Source organism: Neofelis nebulosa, chromosome 4 (genome assembly GCF_028018385.1).
Source record: "Neofelis nebulosa isolate mNeoNeb1 chromosome 4, mNeoNeb1.pri, whole genome shotgun sequence".
Classification (NCBI taxonomy): domain Eukaryota; kingdom Metazoa; phylum Chordata; class Mammalia; order Carnivora; family Felidae; genus Neofelis; species Neofelis nebulosa.
The window spans coordinates 73,986,860-74,004,409 of NC_080785.1; the positions used below are offsets into that span (position 1 = coordinate 73,986,860).

At 36.6% G+C, this 17,550-nt stretch overlaps 1 protein-coding gene across 3 annotated transcripts in view; it reads right to left on the reverse strand.

The window, feature by feature from the left end:
- The window catches only part of ANKIB1 (ankyrin repeat and IBR domain containing 1), a 144,789-nt gene that overhangs the window by 26,373 nt on the left and 100,866 nt on the right, over positions 1 to 17,550 (reverse strand). For all 3 annotated transcript variants that reach the window (XM_058725117.1, XM_058725115.1, XM_058725116.1), the window contains exons 9-10: positions 16,172 to 16,338; positions 5,866 to 5,954 (exon numbers count right to left, since the gene is read on the reverse strand). In XM_058725117.1, coding sequence (XP_058581100.1) covers positions 5,866 to 5,954; positions 16,172 to 16,338 — 256 coding nt within the window. The remainder of the gene's footprint in view (positions 1 to 5,865; positions 5,955 to 16,171; positions 16,339 to 17,550) is intronic.

Sequence of the window (17,550 nt, forward strand, 5' to 3'; positions counted from 1 at the left end):
GAGTTTCAGAAAGAACTTACTATACTTATGGTTAATCAGCTCAAGCTGTGGAGGTAATGCCATTTACAAAGGGTACTGCTTTAAAACCTAATCACTAAGTACAATGTCTAATTTTTTTTTTTTTTTTTTTAAGGAGTGGCCTTTCTCCTCCTTTCAGCATCAACATTATTTTTAGCTCAGAGGCTCTAACATATTCTTATGGGCTTTATTGTCCATTGTTATAATAAATAAAGCACAAAGCCATTAAAACAAAGCAGCTTGTGTGGCCTGCAACATAACAGTTTTTTCCTACCACCCTCGGAGAGAATGCTAGTTCCTGTGTTCTAGAGGATTGTATGAAGTAAATTGTGTTCAAGAAATAACTATTATTAAAACAGAAACTTGTAGTGGGAAAAAGGCCTTTACTTCTAGTTCTCTGAACATGCTCATTTCATACATGTGCCTTTTGTATATACTCTTCTTCATACCTGCAATATCTATCTCCCTTCAGTCTACCTGGTGAGTTTTCTTCACCCTGAGTTCCAGACTCTTCTCTTCAATTACATGACTATTGTATCTTGATCTTCCTTCCTCAATAATCTAGTGTGCTTAGGTCTCTTTGTAAGAAATATTAACTTCATTTAATCAAGTATTAGAGCATAACAATCTAAGATCTACTAGTAGAATCAACATGTATGTAAGTGAAAAAAATGTTGATTTTAAAGACTGACTTCTTAAAAAGACTATTTGAATTCTATTCAATAACCATTTATTATGTAGTATGGAAAAACTGGCCTGAAAATTTTTATAAATTAGCTATCTTTTCACAGAATATATAATCATTCCCCTTCTTGCTCTCATTAGACATAATAGAGGCAGTTTCAGTGCTGAAAAATAGTATTTGAATCCTATATTGAATTCTTTGAACTAACCTTAGTATATGTTCTAATACTTTTTTATCATTAGATTTTGTCACTCCTTTTGAGTCTCATAATTCAAAGACTTTGGAAAATTGGGCATAAAGGAGAAAATGATCTCAGGAATTGACAAGTTCAGTTGAAAATGCTTATGCCAAAGATATGTGACCATGATCCAAATTAATATGTAAACAATACAGCATTAAATCATACTTTTCTTTCTTGGAATATTATTTTTATATATTTAATGATGATGTTCTACTTAAACATTTCAGTTGGTCCACTATTGTTTGCATGAAGCCTTATCCTAAATTTCATAAACTTCAGTGGCCATTAATAGTGGTCAACAGGTCATCACATTTCAGTATGGAAGACAATGAGAAAATTCCTAGGTTTTTCTCAGCAACTGGGAACTTTTCTGCAGTCTTGGCTTTGGTCCTTCTCTGGTAGACAACTTTTTAGGTATCCTCAGTCTTTTGTCTTCTATCCAATTTTCTAAAGTTCCTCCATTTTTCTGAATTAAAACCCTATTTGGAACTCTTTAAAAGAATCTTCAGTTTTTAATTTGAGGTCTCCCTGTCTCTGGCCACCAAAGTAACTATGTATAGACTATATATACCATTTTCTAGTGCTTCTATTTCTCTTCTCTTTTCATTATCAGAATCATTATCGTATGTAAAGATATTCTGTCACAGTTCCACCAATAATCTGCACTTACTAGCTAGGTTGTTCTCTCTCTCTCTCCCTAGTAAAAACTTATTTGTGGGTATGGAATGATTGACCAATTTTACAATGTTAAAAGATAACTAAAAATAATCACCCATTTCAAAATGCTTGTTTTATATCTTAAATCAGACATGGCCATTTTCTACTCAAGAATTAAATAATATATTGTACTAATTACTTCCTGTTGTGCATTAAGTCTCCTAGGCAACTGGTAAGTGCACTAGATTTACAACTTAATAAAATTACATCTTCTTAACTCTCCTCTCCTACCTGCATTGCCTCTGTCTTGTTCCAGCCCTCATATCCTCTTACCTGGACATTCTGAAGTTTTCTCAGAAATAATGTTCTTACCTACTGTCTCAATGGTCCTTATTCACCATCCACACATCCACCTGAGTGTTCTTTCTCAGTAAGCATCTTTGATTATCACTCTCCGACTCAAAACTCCTTTTCAGTGTCTCAGGATGAAGTCAGACCTCCCAGCATTGCACATAACCTCTACCTCGCCGCACCCGTGACACCTGATTTGGACTTCTGCCTGTGCAGTCTCATCTCTGGTGCAGCACCTTTCTTTGCACTGGTTTGTACTCAGTATCTGCAGCCCTTGAATACACCATGCTATCTCACAGCTCTGCTTCACCCAAAGCCCCAGTACCCTTCCTGTGTGCGTGAAGTACATCTACCAGTTCTCAAGAAGCAGCTCAAGCACCAATTCTTTTATAATGCTTTTCCTCACACTCTCGTAGAGAACTGGTCTTCTCTTGCTCTCTTCCCTCCCTCACAATGTGCCACAGGTATGCTGTTCTTTCACAGCATTAATAATATTTCTTTTTCTTAGTTTTGTATATAGCTGTCTTCATCTCTAAAATGTAAATTTCAAGTAGAGGTCACCTTATTTCCATATTCTAATATAAAATACCACTTAATAAATGTTAAATAAATAATAAAGATATCACTTAAAAGCAACAAGTTATTTCTAAGTTTTCTCAGCATCTCTTCTAAGCTGCAGATACGCACTTGTAAAATCCCACTGGACATCTCCACATATATGTCCTACAAGTACCTCAAGTTAACAATGTCCGTAACAAAACTCATTATTGTTCCCTGAAAGTTACTGTTTTTTAAAAAATATTTATTTATTTATTCGTGTGGGGGTGGGAGGAGGGACAGAGACAGAGGGACAGAGAATCCCAAGCAGACTCTACGCTGTCCGTACACAGCATGATGTGGGGCTTGAATTCATTACCTGTGAGATCAGGACCTGAACTGAGATGAAGAGTCGAACGCTTAACTGACTGAGCCACCCAGGAGCCCCAAAAGTTACCCATAACTGAATTTCCTAGGCTGACCAATGATCTACCCTCTTACTCAAATTAAAAATTCCCCTCCCTACTTTGATCTCTCCTTCAGTCTAACCTTCCTAGTCATCACTTATCTTTATAAAAATATCTCAGATGCCACTTCCCTACTTAAAAAATGCATTCTATGGCTTATTCTGTTAATAAAATAACTTCAGACAATTTGGCAAAACTTCACAATCTGGCAACACCTATCTTTCCAGCCTCATCTCTTACAAATTCTCCCATGGACATTAATGTTAGGCTTCATATAAATGTATAAAGAAATGTAAGTAGGTGGGCAATAGCAAACCATGTCTAATAAATATGTTTCTTGGTTCCTGAAGCAAAAAGAGAAAGCAAAATCCAATTGTCTTGTCATGTTTAAAGGTGTTGCAGGATATTAGCATTAATCTATGGAACTCACACATGTACACAGACCCATACATATCAGGAGAATAGGGAAAATGGATGGGTGTCAAGGGAGCAATGGCAAGCTATTATCTGGGATTCAAGAAAGACACACAACGTTCCGGGGGAATAAAAATCTATACAGGTGTTTTTGATTTGGGAAGTTCCTAGCATGTACCAGGTACTCAAAAAAATATTTGCTGAGGAGGGTCTGGGTGGCTCAGTCAGTTATGAGTCCGACTTCAGGTCATGATTTGTGAGTTTGATACCCGCTTCAGGCTCTGTGCTGAAAGCTCAGAGCCAGAAGCCTGCTTCAGATTCTTTGTCTCCCTCTGTTTCTGCCCCTCCCCTGCTCACACTCTCTCTCTCAAAAATAAATAAGCATAACCAAAATTAAAAAAAAAAGAATTGGAAATATTAAAAAGAATTGTTGATTGATAGAACGTACAGGGTAGAAATATTTAATTGGATCTCACCATGAAATGTCCTAAGATGATCCATTTCTTTTTCTCCTGGATAAGGGACATAAGCCTTCTCATCATGTGAAAGGTATCTCCCTCATTATCAATTAATAAACTGATATTCTGGTTTACACAGTAGTCTCTTCTTCATGGATTTGAATGACCCTGAGTCAATGCATAAAATGAATCTTGTGAATCCAAAACGCTAAGGACAAGCTCCTGGGCAATGGTATATTGCCTGATAGAATACAAAACTGTAGGGTTTCATAGCTGTCAGCCAGACTCTGCCAGCGTCACTTCAGCTGCTGACAGGAATAACTGCCAGATCTCTGCCTCTGCAGATATGCTAAAACCCAATTCCTCTCTGTCTTCAGGAGGATTCTTTAAAAAAAAAAAAAAAAAAAAAAAAAAATTTTTAACATTTATTCATTTTAGAGAGAGCACGAGTAGGGGAGGTGCAGAGAGAGAGAGACACACACACAATCTGAAGCATGCTCCAGGGTCTGAGCTGTCAGCACAGAGCCTGACATGGGGCTGAACTCACGAGCCATGAGATCATGACCTGAGCTGAAGTCGGATGCTTAACCGACTGAGCCACCCAGGTGCCCACCTTCAGGAAGATTCTATGACACCCGCCTGCCCAGCCTGATTTACTCTCATCTTTATCCAACTATAGTAGTTATCATGTGATATTGTAATGATCTGACTGCTTCCCTTCTAGCCTATTACTTTTTGAAGGCTGGCATCATCATCATGTGCTTTGCTCATAATAAGTATAGGTTCACTGAGTGAATTTTTAAAAAAAATTTTTTTAATGTTTATTTATTTTTGAGAGAGAGAGGGACAGAGTGTGAGCAGAAGGGCAGAGAGAGAGGGAGACACAGAATCCGAAGCAGGCTCCAGGCTCTGAGCTGTCAGTACAGGGCCCAACAGGGGCTCAAACTCACAAACTGAGAGATCATGACCTGAGCTGAAGTTGGACGCTTACCCTACTGGGCCACCCAGGCGCCCCTGAGTGAATTCTTTTTTTTAAATTTTTATTTATTTTTAATTTTGAGAGAGAGAGCACATGTGCAGTTGTGCATGAGCGGGGTGGGGGGATGGGCACAGAGGGAAAGAGAGAGAGAATCTTAAGCAGGCTCGATGTCCACATGAAGCTCAGTGAAGGCCTTGCTCTCATGACCATGAGAACATGACTTGAGTCGAAATCAAGGGTCGGATGATCAACTGACTGAGCCACCCAAGTGCCCCAGTCAATTCTTAATCCTGATTTGTAATACCTCCAACTAATTCCATTATATAAAAAGTTAAAAAAATTAACTTTTATATTAATTTGAAAATAAACAGTTGTCATAAAACACTTCAGGGGATGAGAAATTATTGCAAAGCAGATATATTTACTTGTTAAATGCAGGAATTGCTATTAGGAAGGCTAATTCAAACCCATTCTGTTTCTAGGCACATACCCTGTTCCTGATGTCACTCATTCCAATCTAAGGGTTAATTTCCTCATCTGCAAAATGGAATTACTAACACCAATTTCATAGCATTTCTGTAGGATTAATATTTATAAAAATCTTAGTTAAAATAGTTATAGACATGTCATTTAATATAAGTAAATCTACAGAGCCACATAATACCAAGAAATTAACTTATCTTATCATCCAATGGAAGATTCCAGGGAAGTAAGAAACTTCCTCTCACTACAGTTTATACATTTCTTCCCTTAAAGTACAGAAAAGCTAGTTGGTCTACCCCAGGATAAAGGGGAATGGCTGTAGGAGAAGGACTTAAATGTGACCCCTGTTTACCCTGTTTATCTTAACTTAAAACAGTCCGTTAGAAATATGGAACCTCTGATTCACCATTGCAAAAACCTTGTGATGTCCAAAAGGGTGTTGGTTAGAGGTGTAATGTTAAACAGGAGAGCTATAGCATTGAAAACTTACTTAATGAAGACTCTAAGTAATATGACCATATTATCTTTTGAATGCTATTAGAACATATAGTATAGCTTTCTAAGATTCCTCTTACGTTCTTCTGGTTTCATTTCAGTTATTTTTTGTAGCCAATTTTTCCATGTTTGGCAGTCACAAGGCTCATGTGCTTCACCAAGGCACTCCCTGAAGAGGAAAACATAGAAAAGGCAATTAAATATTCTTTATCAACATCAAGGCAAAAGAACAGGTGAAAAGTGTTCTTCCAATTAAAAAAACATTTTTTTAAAGTTTATTTATTTTTGAGAGAGACGGACAGCGAATGGGGGAGGGGCAGAGAGAGAGACAGAGAGAGAGAGAGAGAGAGAGAGAGAGAGAGAGAGAGAGAGAGAGAGAGAGAGAATCCCAAGCAGGCTCTTGTCTGCAGTGGCATCACAGAGCCCAATGCCAGGCTCAATCTCATGAACCATGAAATCATGATCTGAGCTGAAACCAAGAGTTGGATACTTAACTGACTGAGCCACTCAGGTGCCCCAGTGCTCTTCCAATTTTAAAGCTGAGAAAACTGAAGCACAGTGACTAGTGAGAAATGAAGTATTTCAATAGAGGAAGTGAAAATATGATTCTAGAACTTGATACTGCCAGGTCAATTTTTTTTTAAAGCAGCACATTCATTTACACGTTTTTAAAAGTTCCAAATAGATTACCTAACATTTATAATTTAGTTTTGCATGCTATAAGTTATGAGCTATAAAATATTTTTATCAGTTAGGTTCTGTCCTCACTAATACTACTCAAAGTTTGTTCCCTGGGATAGCAGCATTGCCACTGCTCAGGAGCTTGTTAAACATGCAGAAGAGCAGGCCCATAAGACCTACTGATTTAAATCTACATTTTATCAAATTACCACGTGACCTGTCTGCATTTTGAAGTTTGAAAAGTACTGTTTTACATTACATTTTTGTTACTTTGACCTTGGAATTCCCAAGTAACAGCTAGGGCAATTTAATTTACCATTGAGTTTGCTGAATCCCAATTTTCTGTTTAACTGGAATTTGGCAAATTTTGATTTAAATAATTAAAAACATCAATTTATCATTTGTAACTTGATTTTACATTCTTTCTATAGCTATATAAAAAATCCAACAGGCTTAAGGGGGAGCCTGGGTGGCTCAATCGGTTGAGTGTCTGACTGTTATGATCTCAACAGTCATGGGATCGAGCCCTGTGCTGATGGCTCAGAGCCTGCTTGGCAGACTCTCTCTTCCTCTCTCTGCCTCTCCCTCACCTCCTCTCACAATAAATAAATAAAGATAAAAAAAAAAAAGGCTTAAGGCCTTTAAAAATTACTTATTTTAATTCAATACAATGGTATATTTTGTAGTACAAAGGAAATTTTACAGTAAATAACAAAATATCATTTTGAAAGGAGAAAAACCCAATCTGTAGGTGCCATCATCATCATCATCATCATCATCATGTGTTATTTTAAACAAAGATCTTATTTGCAAAGTTTAAGTCTTAAGAAGACACACCTGTTGATGCAGGTAGAGTCTTACCAACTATGAAGAACATTTTACCATATTAAGAATGTTTTGGGGCACTTGGGTGACTCGGTTAAGCGTCTGACTTCAGCTCAGGTCATGATCTCACAGTTTGTGGGTTCGAACCATGCACAGGGTTCTGTGCTGACAGCTCTGCTAAATTTCAGTATCTCCCTCTCTCTCTGCTCCTCCCCTGCTCACTCCATCTCAAAATAAATAAACAACCACATAAATAAATAAATAAATAAACAAACAAACAAACAAACAAATAAATAAATTGAATGAATGAATGAATGAATGAATGAATGTTTCAATTCTCCTTCAAGCCCATTAGAGTAACTACTATTAAAAAAATAAATGCTAACTAGTGTTGGGAAGGATGTGGAGAAACTGGAACCCTTATGCAGTGCTGGTAAGAATCTAAAATGATGCAGTTGCTATGGAAAACAGTTTGATGGTTCCTCAAAATTTAAAACACAGAATTATTACATGATCTATCAATTATACTCCTAGATATATACCTAAAAGAATTGAAAGTTTCACAATGACTAAAATTTTCTCACCAATGTTTACAACAGCATTACTCGCAAAAGCCAGAATATGGTTTACAACCCATATGTCCATTAACAGATGAACAGATAAACAAAATGTGGTGTATATACACACAATGGAATTATTAGTTGGCCATAAAAAGGAATGAAATTCTGATACACACTACAACATGGATGAAACTTGAGACATTATGCTAAGTGAAATAAGTCACACACAAAAAGATAAATATCGTATGATACCACTTACATTAAATATTCAGAAAAAGGAATTCACAGAGAGTAGAATGGTGGTTAACAGTGGCTATGGGGCAAGGGAAGATGGGGAGTTATTGTTTAATGGTTAGAGTTTCTGTTTGGTATGAGGTTAAAAGTTCTATAAATGGATAGGAAACGGTTGCACAACATTAGGAATTAAAAATTAAAACCACTGAATTATATACTTAAAAATGCTTTGAAGGGAAAAAAAAAAAGCATCAATTATCTTGAAAGAGTAATTTAGTTTGCTTAAGTTCCTGATATTACTGGGGTGCCTGGGTCATTCAGTTGGTGGAGCATCTGATTCTGGATTTCAGCTGAGGTTATGATCTCAAGGTCCTGGGATTGAGTCTTGAGTCGGACTCCGAGCTGAACATGGAGACTGCTAAAGATTTATTTTCTTTCTCTCTCTCTTTCTTTCTTTCTTTCTTTCTTTCTTTCTTTCTTTCTTTCTTTCTTTCTTTCTTTCTTTCTTCTCTCTCTCTCTCTCTCTCTCTCTCTCTCTCTCTCCCTCCCTCCCTCCCTTCCTTTTCTTTCTTTCTTTCTTTCTTTCTTTCTTTCTTTCTTTCTTTCTTTCTTTCTTTCTTTCTTTCTTTCTTTCTTCCTTCCTTCCTTCCTTCCTTCCTTCCTTCCTTCCTTCCTTCCTTCCTTCTCTTTCTTTCTCTTTCTTTCTTTCTTTCTTTCTTTCTTTCTTTCTTTCTTTCTTTCTTTCTCTCTCTCTCTCTCTCTCTCTCTCCCTTTCTTTCTTTCTTTCTTTCTTTCTTTCTTTCTTTCTTTCTTTCTTTCTTTCTTTCTTTCTTTCTTTCTCTCTCTCTCTCTCTCTCTCTCTCTCTCTCTCTCTCTCTCTCTCTCCCTCCCTCCCTCCCTCCCTCCCTCCTCTTTCTCTTTCTCCCCCCACCCTGCCCCCCCGGTCCTCTGCCCCACTTGTGTGCTCTCTTTAAATTAAAAAAAAAAAAAAAAAAAGTGTTAAAAAAAATTCCTGACATTACTGAATCTGGCATTTGGGAAATCTTTTCCGTAAGTGTGGTTTTATAAAGTTTCTTAGGAATTTAGTGGTGACTTAACAGTCATTCAAAAAATATTGGGTTGATTAAAAATGGAAGTAAAAAAAATGCAAGTAGATGTATTATATATTACATTCACTTTAGTACATATTAAAATCAACTCTGCTTTCCAGAAATGTAAGGGATATCTGTGATAACTGTTAATTTTAATTTGGCACATATACTAGCATACACTAGAGTAAAAAATATGCCACAGATCTAGGAACAGTGTTTCCATATGGTGCTTAGGAATACATGCAGGAATAGAGTGTCTAGATTTGTCATGACTTATTAAAAAACAATTTAAGTGTAAAATAGACTTCTATATCTGCAGTATCTAAATGAAGCCAATGAAATAAATTATTTCTGTTAACTTTAAAGTTTTTTCCCCATGAAGATTAAACAACACATTGAATATTTTTCCCTTACTAGAATCAATACCAGTATGACTGGCTCTGGTGTCAGAACATTTTCTGACAGAACCAGGAAAATAATCATGAGGGTTGCGAGGGGAAAACCCAATGTTTACAAATGGAATCTGAAAAAATAAATGCTATTTCTTCAAAAGGCCATAATTGCTTATCGGTGTGCTTGGTTCTCTAAGGTGCTGCATTAGACAGCAATACAAATGTTCTTTTCCAGAACCTCACTGGAGGATACAGACCTGCTGCTTCCTCAGGTGCTAGCTCAATCAGCAGGATCACTCTGAATGTTATAACTAGGCGGCACAGTTTCCAGAGCAATGCTAAGAGTGGGTATATAAATAGGAGAGGCTTATAAATAATAAATAAGTTAGAGCAAGGACTGTAAATTAAAAAGGGAGTTATTTTAAAACTAAGGCATTTGCGAAAATAAGCCCAAACTACTTTAAAGTATGGTAATAATAATGTTACCAGACATTACATGGTTGAAAATCTGAATTATGCCATGTGTAGGGAAAGGGTTATTCTGAGAGAAGTAATAAAGAGACTGGAATGTTCTGCAAACACTGGAAAGTTAAATAGCTGAAGAAAGTTTCAACCAAGACACCAATAACTGGTGACAAGTTTTCTGACAGACCTAGCACCTGCTGTTGAGACTGTACCTCAAAATGTCACTAAAAACAAGTGAACTGGAAGAGGGATTTTGTTATATAGTTAAATGAGATGTAGACACACCAATAGAGTGAGTTCACTAAGGGGAAAAACTGCTTCATTATAAAGGAAAAAGAGGTTATCTAATATAAAATCCTTAACCCTGTCCAAATATGATAGTTAACTAATATCAAGAGATCAAGGAATGGTTCTTTCCTTGAAAATTTGTCAATATGCACAACCGTTGGCAGGAATATACAGTGACTCCAAAGGATTCTGGAAAAGTAAAGACCTTCTACTAAAGTTTCATCATCTGATGGAAGAAATTTCTATCAAGAAGTTGACAATTTCAGTTCACTGCCATTTTAGAACTATATTAATGATGAATCCTGATGAAGTAGAAATCCTCATTTTATGATTTTCTTCCTTTAGTTAACTTTCTCCCTTAATTAACAAATCAACAAAAAATAATAATTTTAAAAAACTAGAATTTGGGGGGCACCTGGGTGGCTCAGTTGGTTAAGCATCTAACTCTTGGTTTCGGCTCAGGTCATGATCTCACAGTTGAGGAATTTGAGCCCCAAGCTGGGCTCTGTGCTGAAAGCACGGAGCCTGCTTGGGATTCTCTCTCTCCCTCTTTCTTTGCCCCTGCCCCATCCTCTTGGAAAAAAAAAAAAGCTAGTAGTTTTGAGTATACCAGGCAATGTTGTAATACCTTACATATACTGACTCATTTAATCCACATAACAACTCTTTCAAATTGGTACTATTATCCCCATTTTTAAAAATTTCTTTCTTTCCTTCTTCTTCTTCTTTTTTTATAATTTTTTAATATATATTTTTGAGAGAGAGACCAAACATGCACATAAGTGGAGGTGGGGGGGGGGAGAGAGAGAGAGAGAGAGAGAGAGAGAGAGAGAGAGAGAGAGAGAGAGAGAGAGAGAGAGAATCTGAAGCAGGCTCTGCACTATCGGTGCAAAGCACGACATGGGGCTTGAACTCACAAACTCAGTGATCATGACCCGAGTCGAAGTCAGATGCTCAACTAACTGAGCCACCCAGGTGCCCGTGCCCCTATTATCCCTATTTAATATTTATTTATTTTTGAGAGAGAGAGAGACAGGCGTGAGTGGGGGAGGGCAGAGAGCGAGACACAGAATCTGAAGCAGGTTCCAGGCTCTGAGCTGTCCGCATAGAGACTGATGTGTGGCTCGAACTCAAGAACCATGAGATCATGACCTGAGCTGAAGTCGGACACTTAACCAACTGAGCCAGCCAGGTGCCCCCGTATCATCCTATTTAAAATGCACAGAGAGGCTCAATACTCTGCCAAAGGTCACACAAGGAGCAAGCAGATGAGCTGAGATTTGAAGCCAAATTGTTTGAGTTTGGAACTAGTACATTTTATGTTGACTGCATCAGTTACAAAGGCTTCAATTGTATCACTGTATTATAAGAGAAGATGCTTGTTTATCATCAAGTCACACAGCTAGTTAATGGCAGTTAAGTCTCAAATGCAGGTCCTATGTTTCCCATGTCAATCATGTGCTCCACTGAAATCTGATAAATTGAACTTTCAACAGTATTTATTTAGATGGGTATGATACTTTGTATAGAGTAGACACGATATTTAAACAGGGTCTTATGATCGATTTGTATCAAATAAATATCATGTTTCATTTCTGGGCCTAGGACAAGCTGGTGAATATATTCTGCTAGTTAGCAGGACTCTGATACTAAAATAGCTAAATACTGCCAATCTGGAAAATTTTTTTCCAGAGCCAGAGCTTATTAAGCTAAGTAAGGGTTTGAGACTCTAATTTTGCAAGAGAAGATGAGACTCAACTATTAGGGTCCACAAACAAGAACAACAGCATGTATTTTTCCCAGAGGACTCTTAAAGAGTCTGTTGAGTCTTAAAGAGTCTGTGGAGGAGATGAAGCATGAAACTACTGCTTTAACTCAATCAAGATTCATGATCCTAACAGGAGAGTAGGTTTTATCAAAATCCTTATTGTGGGTATTGGAGGCAAACAGAATGAGCTGACAATATTCATGCAGACATTTACTTGTGAAGTTTCCTGAAATACCTGACAAGTCTGCACATTGTACTTTGATTCACTGGAAACTTCAGTGGACTAGAAACCTGACGCTGTTGTTTCTCATCAGTTGCATCACTATAATCCAAATCTTCTTCTTGGGTTCAATTTGTTTCATGGTGATGGTGACACTACTTTAAAGGGTTCTTTGCATAGTTTCAGAAAATAAATGCTCCACAGCTGGGTGATATATTAAAAACCACATAACATTACTGTTTAGAATATTCATGCCATTCAATTTTATTCAATAACTCAAAAATATGTTTGACAGTCTATGGATTTAGAAGAGATGAATTCTATTTAAGTTCTCCATTTCCAATGGCAACAATGGTGATTAAAGGGACTGGGGACAGTGATATAGGAAAGATAAGACCATTATACATAAGGTTAAATTTGAGTTCTTCTCCTCACAGATTAGAATTTGGGTGGTATTAAGAAGTATTTTTGACAATAAATCTTTAAAAAGTTGCCTCGGAAAAGAAAGACTTTGCATTAGTTCAGAGGGCACAGAAGTTACAGAGTAGCATATTCTACTTCATAAAGAGGGAAACAGAGGGGAAATGCTCATTGGCTCAAGTTATGAACCCGGTCTATGGACAATATTGTCAAGATCAGACAAAATACAATTATACAGGCTAAGGGAAGAAAGCATTCTAGGTTCAGTTATTAAGGGGACAGAACTGGTGGGTGAAAAAGTTACAAAAGAAAGGACTACTTTTTGGTGGGAAAGGAAATGTATACTCCTACCTTCCCTGTTATCAATAAATATGTTGTTATACCCAGGCCCACATCCTTCTTGGGGATGGCTCTCAACTCATTCTGTCACATGCAGCTCTTAAAAAGAAGGAACTATTAGGGGCACATGGGTGGCTCAGTCGGTTAAGCGTCTGACTCTTGATTTTGGCTCAGGTCATGACCTTACGGTTTGTGAGATAAAGCCCTGTGTCGGGCTGTGTGCTGACAGCGCGGAGCCTACTTGGAATTCTCTCTCTCCCTCTCCTCTGCTCACGCACTCTCTCTCAAAATAAATAAACTTAAAAGAAGACGAAGACGAAGAAGAAGAAGAAGGAGGAGGAGGAGGAGAAGGAGGAGGAGGAGGAACAATTATTGTCTTTTCTCATGGTTTTTGTAATCATCTTTAGAGAATATTTCTGAGGTTTCTGGGGAAAGAAAGAAACCGAGAATCATATACCTTTATTTTATAAAGATTTCTCTTACAAAGCTTTCATTTGCATAGAGCTGATTTTGCCTCTTTTTGAAATACTAGATAAGGGCAGTAGAATTCTACTTAGAATTGTTTTAATTTTTAGAATTTCTGATTACAGACAAAGCTCTTTTATTACATGAATAAGATTAGGAAGCTAAGAATGTAAAAACAGAGACTGCAAATTAATGCCTAGAGATGTGAAACAGGCAATGTAAAAATCCTAGAATAGGATTTAGAACTAGAATTGCTATGTCCAGAAAATGATGGTTCTTTTTGCTAAGCCCTCTACTACCCTTATGAATAAGAGCAAGAGAAATGATTACCAAATGTGACTTTGAATCCATGTGGCCATTCACAGATCCTCTGAACTGGGATAAAATTCAAAAGAGGGCCTGTGATCTTGGCATACAGTACCACCCAGCCTGACTGGGGTGTGACAAAAAGCAAGCTAATATAATTCTCCAAACACTGGTCTAGAAATGTACAATTTGTAGCATCATATATGTTTATAGAAACATTGATACAGCTTTTAGAATCTGTCATTGGTAGGTTTTTCCATTAGTGTCATCATGTTCAGTCAAACCAAATCTACTACTTGTAGCATACAAAGAAAGGTGGGGAAGAACATAAAAAAAATTAGCTAATCTGCAATAAAAACTAGTAAAAGCTAGACCACAGAAATCATAGAGCTTAAGAAGACAATGCCAATCATAGGTTCTTCCCTCCCCTTCAAAACTTTTTATTCTCTGATCTTAGCAAATACTATCTTCTTAGTTTCTAAATGTTTTATTAATTTACCTTTTCTATTTTTGTAGCTTCTCCACCAATCCTCTGAATTAGCCTTGTTCAACCAGGATGCTTACATGAACCAGAGAACTCAGAAACTGATTTATGTGGTAACTTGCCTCAACGTTCCCAAGGATAATACATAATTAGTACCATTTTAGATGCACAGGGTGCACACGATGTGGTGCCTGATGGCACATGTGCTTAAATTTCTGAAGTAACTCCACACTAAGTCAGAACAGGGAGCCCCTTTATTTTTCTTACTTTAATTTTCTTATATTGTAGTAAAGCGGGTTCATATTCATCTAAGGACTATTTATTCATGAACAATTAAACTCTTGTGTATTCATTAACTCACTTGTCCCTTCTGAGCTGGATCCTGAACTCCTCTGGTGAGGTAGTAAGGTGGGGTTAAGAACCAATCCGCAAATAGTAAAACATGTAAAATTAAAAATTAGGAATTTATCTTTTAAATGTTTTGAGAAATTACTATAGTTCTTAAAATATAATAAATTACTATTATATGTGGATATAATCTATTACTCAGTAATTTGTTGCTGTTTTACTTTCTGAGTCTGATTTAGCCATGAAAGTAGTCAATATGGTTTTCCTTTCATTAATCCCTTCATTCAAGCACCTAGTACAGAAGTCTAGCAAACTTTTTCTGTAAAGAACCAAATGATACATATTGTGGGTTTTGTAGACCATATGGTCTCTGTTACAACCAGGCAATGCTGTCATGGCCTGAAAGCAGCTATACACAATAGGTAAACAAACTGGCATGAATGGGTATGGCTGTGTTCAAATAAAAAATTGGTGGGGACAGTAGTTTTCTGACACCTGACCCAGAGTTCAGTGGTACATATAGACTGACAGTTCAAGAGATACTTTTAGCTAATGATAATGATGATGAGGGTAAGAAATAGACCTTTCAGGGTAGGAATATTTCCACAACTACGCCTTTTTACTACTTACCAGTGCTAGAATTTGACTTTGGTTTCTGATAAGTAGATAAGAGTTTTATACCCACCTAAAGTATATCCTTGCATATGTGATAAATTTGGGAATGAGAAAAAAGGAGAACAAATACTATTTCTTATTGTGATCATTTAATTAACTAAAACAAAACAGTTAATTATGACTGAATTGACTCTGAACAAAGCAGAATGCTGATGTCAGATATATAGCCAGCCTATCCATTACTGATTTATCACCAGTTCATACTTATTAAGTACTTTCTTTATTAAACAAAACACAAGACACACAAAGTGATTCCTAAGTAGGACTGTGCATTAAGAACCACCTAGAAGCTTCTTTCTTGGGGCCCTACTCCAAAATCTATTATCAAAATCTTACTTGTTGGTGTCTAGATGAAAATTTGGGAAAACTGTCTTAGTTAATTCTGGTTATCCCTGGAGTCTTCAATTTTAAGAAAAAAAGTTAAGCTCTAAACATGTTCTAATCTATGGTCAGCAATTTGGTATTACTGTTTAAGTGCATGAGCTCTGGAGTCAGAGCTGGGCTCTAAACCCATTTTTGCCATTTCCTAGCTGTATAACCTGGGCAATTTCTATATGCCTGAGTTTCTTTATCTGTAAATTGGGTATAATAACAGCACTCAACTCATAGCATTGTTGGGAGAATTCAATAGGTGAAAATATCTGGCATAACACCTGGCACACATCAGTCACACAATAAATATAAACTATTACTACTTATCACACATTTTTTCAATTATTAACAATGATATCAAAATATACTACATTTTAAAGGCCTAATTCAAGGTGCATAGTCTTTTAAAAAACTGTTAAGTGAATAGGCTATTCCAACTTGTCTTGTACTGACCAGCAGAAGAGGTGTCCTTTTCCACAGTCCACAGCAGGAGCTCTGAGCAAGGGAAAGCTGAGTGTATCAGACCCAGATGTATTTGACCCTTGTTTTGTAAGTCTGACTGCTCTTTCACAGCCTGGAGTAGGACACCATTTAATGGCAGGATTATTTTCAACAAAGGCCTGTTGGAACAGCAATAACAAAACATGACAGGAAATATTTTAATACTAAATTCTCAGAGTATATCCCATGTCAATTTAATTTAGAGGGAAAAAAAAGGCGTGAAATAAAAAACAAAGAGTAATCAGTCTAAAGAGATACTTAAAATAGTACCAGAAAGTATGAAACTTAAAAGTAAGAAGGAAAAAAGAGGTAATTACTTTAGTAACAACATGACTTTTTAAATTTATATTTTCTTTAATCTAAAAACCAGGTAGGGGTGCCTGGGAGGCTCAGTTGGTTAAGCCTCCAATTTTGGCTCAGGTCATGATCTCATGGTTCGTGAGTTCGAGCCCAACATCAGGCTCTGCACTGGTGGTGTGGAGCATGCTTGGGATTCTCTCTCCCTCTTTCTCTCTCTGCCCCACCTCCACAGTTGCTCTCTCTCAAAATAAATTAAAAAATATATAAAAAACACAAAAGCCAGGTAGATGATGATGAAGTAAAACATAACTATTTACAAAGAAAATGTGTAATTTAAACATGTTTTCTCATACAATGTGCTGCTTTTCTGATGGCAAATAATTATAGAATAGAATCTTGTATGTGATTATTAGTTACATTAGAACTGCAAATTTCTAAATGGTGCCCTAATAATACAGAAGTCAATATTATGATGCTTTCTATGTTATGAAACAGCAGGATGTCTTTTTAAAAGTCCGTATGTTATAGGGGTTAGACTACAAAAAATCTGCATAAAGCAGTCAAAGTATAATTTTTAAATCACACAAGAAAGTAACTTACCTATGCTTCTGCACAACTCTTAAACAAAAATAAAGAATGCAGAAAAAAGAAACATAATTTATTATATGAAACTATTCTTTCAAAAAACCCATTCTAAATTGATAATCTTTATTTCTGAATATTTACATGTAGTAATGTAAAATATGTCTTTTAGAAAACTTCAAATAGGTACTACCTACTTTGAATACTGTTCTCATCAATCAGTTATACAAGTGCCAACAGGCAAATCAGCATACAGTTCTGACCAACATTTTTTATTTTCTGTAAATTACTACTTCGGCTTTTAATTTTTACTTGTTTTTTAAAATAAAAAAAAAATATTTTAGGGAGCGAGAGAGCGAGTGGGGGAGAGGGGCAAAAGTGGGGAGAGAGAGAGAGAATCTTAAGTAGGCTGCATGTTCAGCATGGAGCCTGGTGGGGGGGCTTGATCC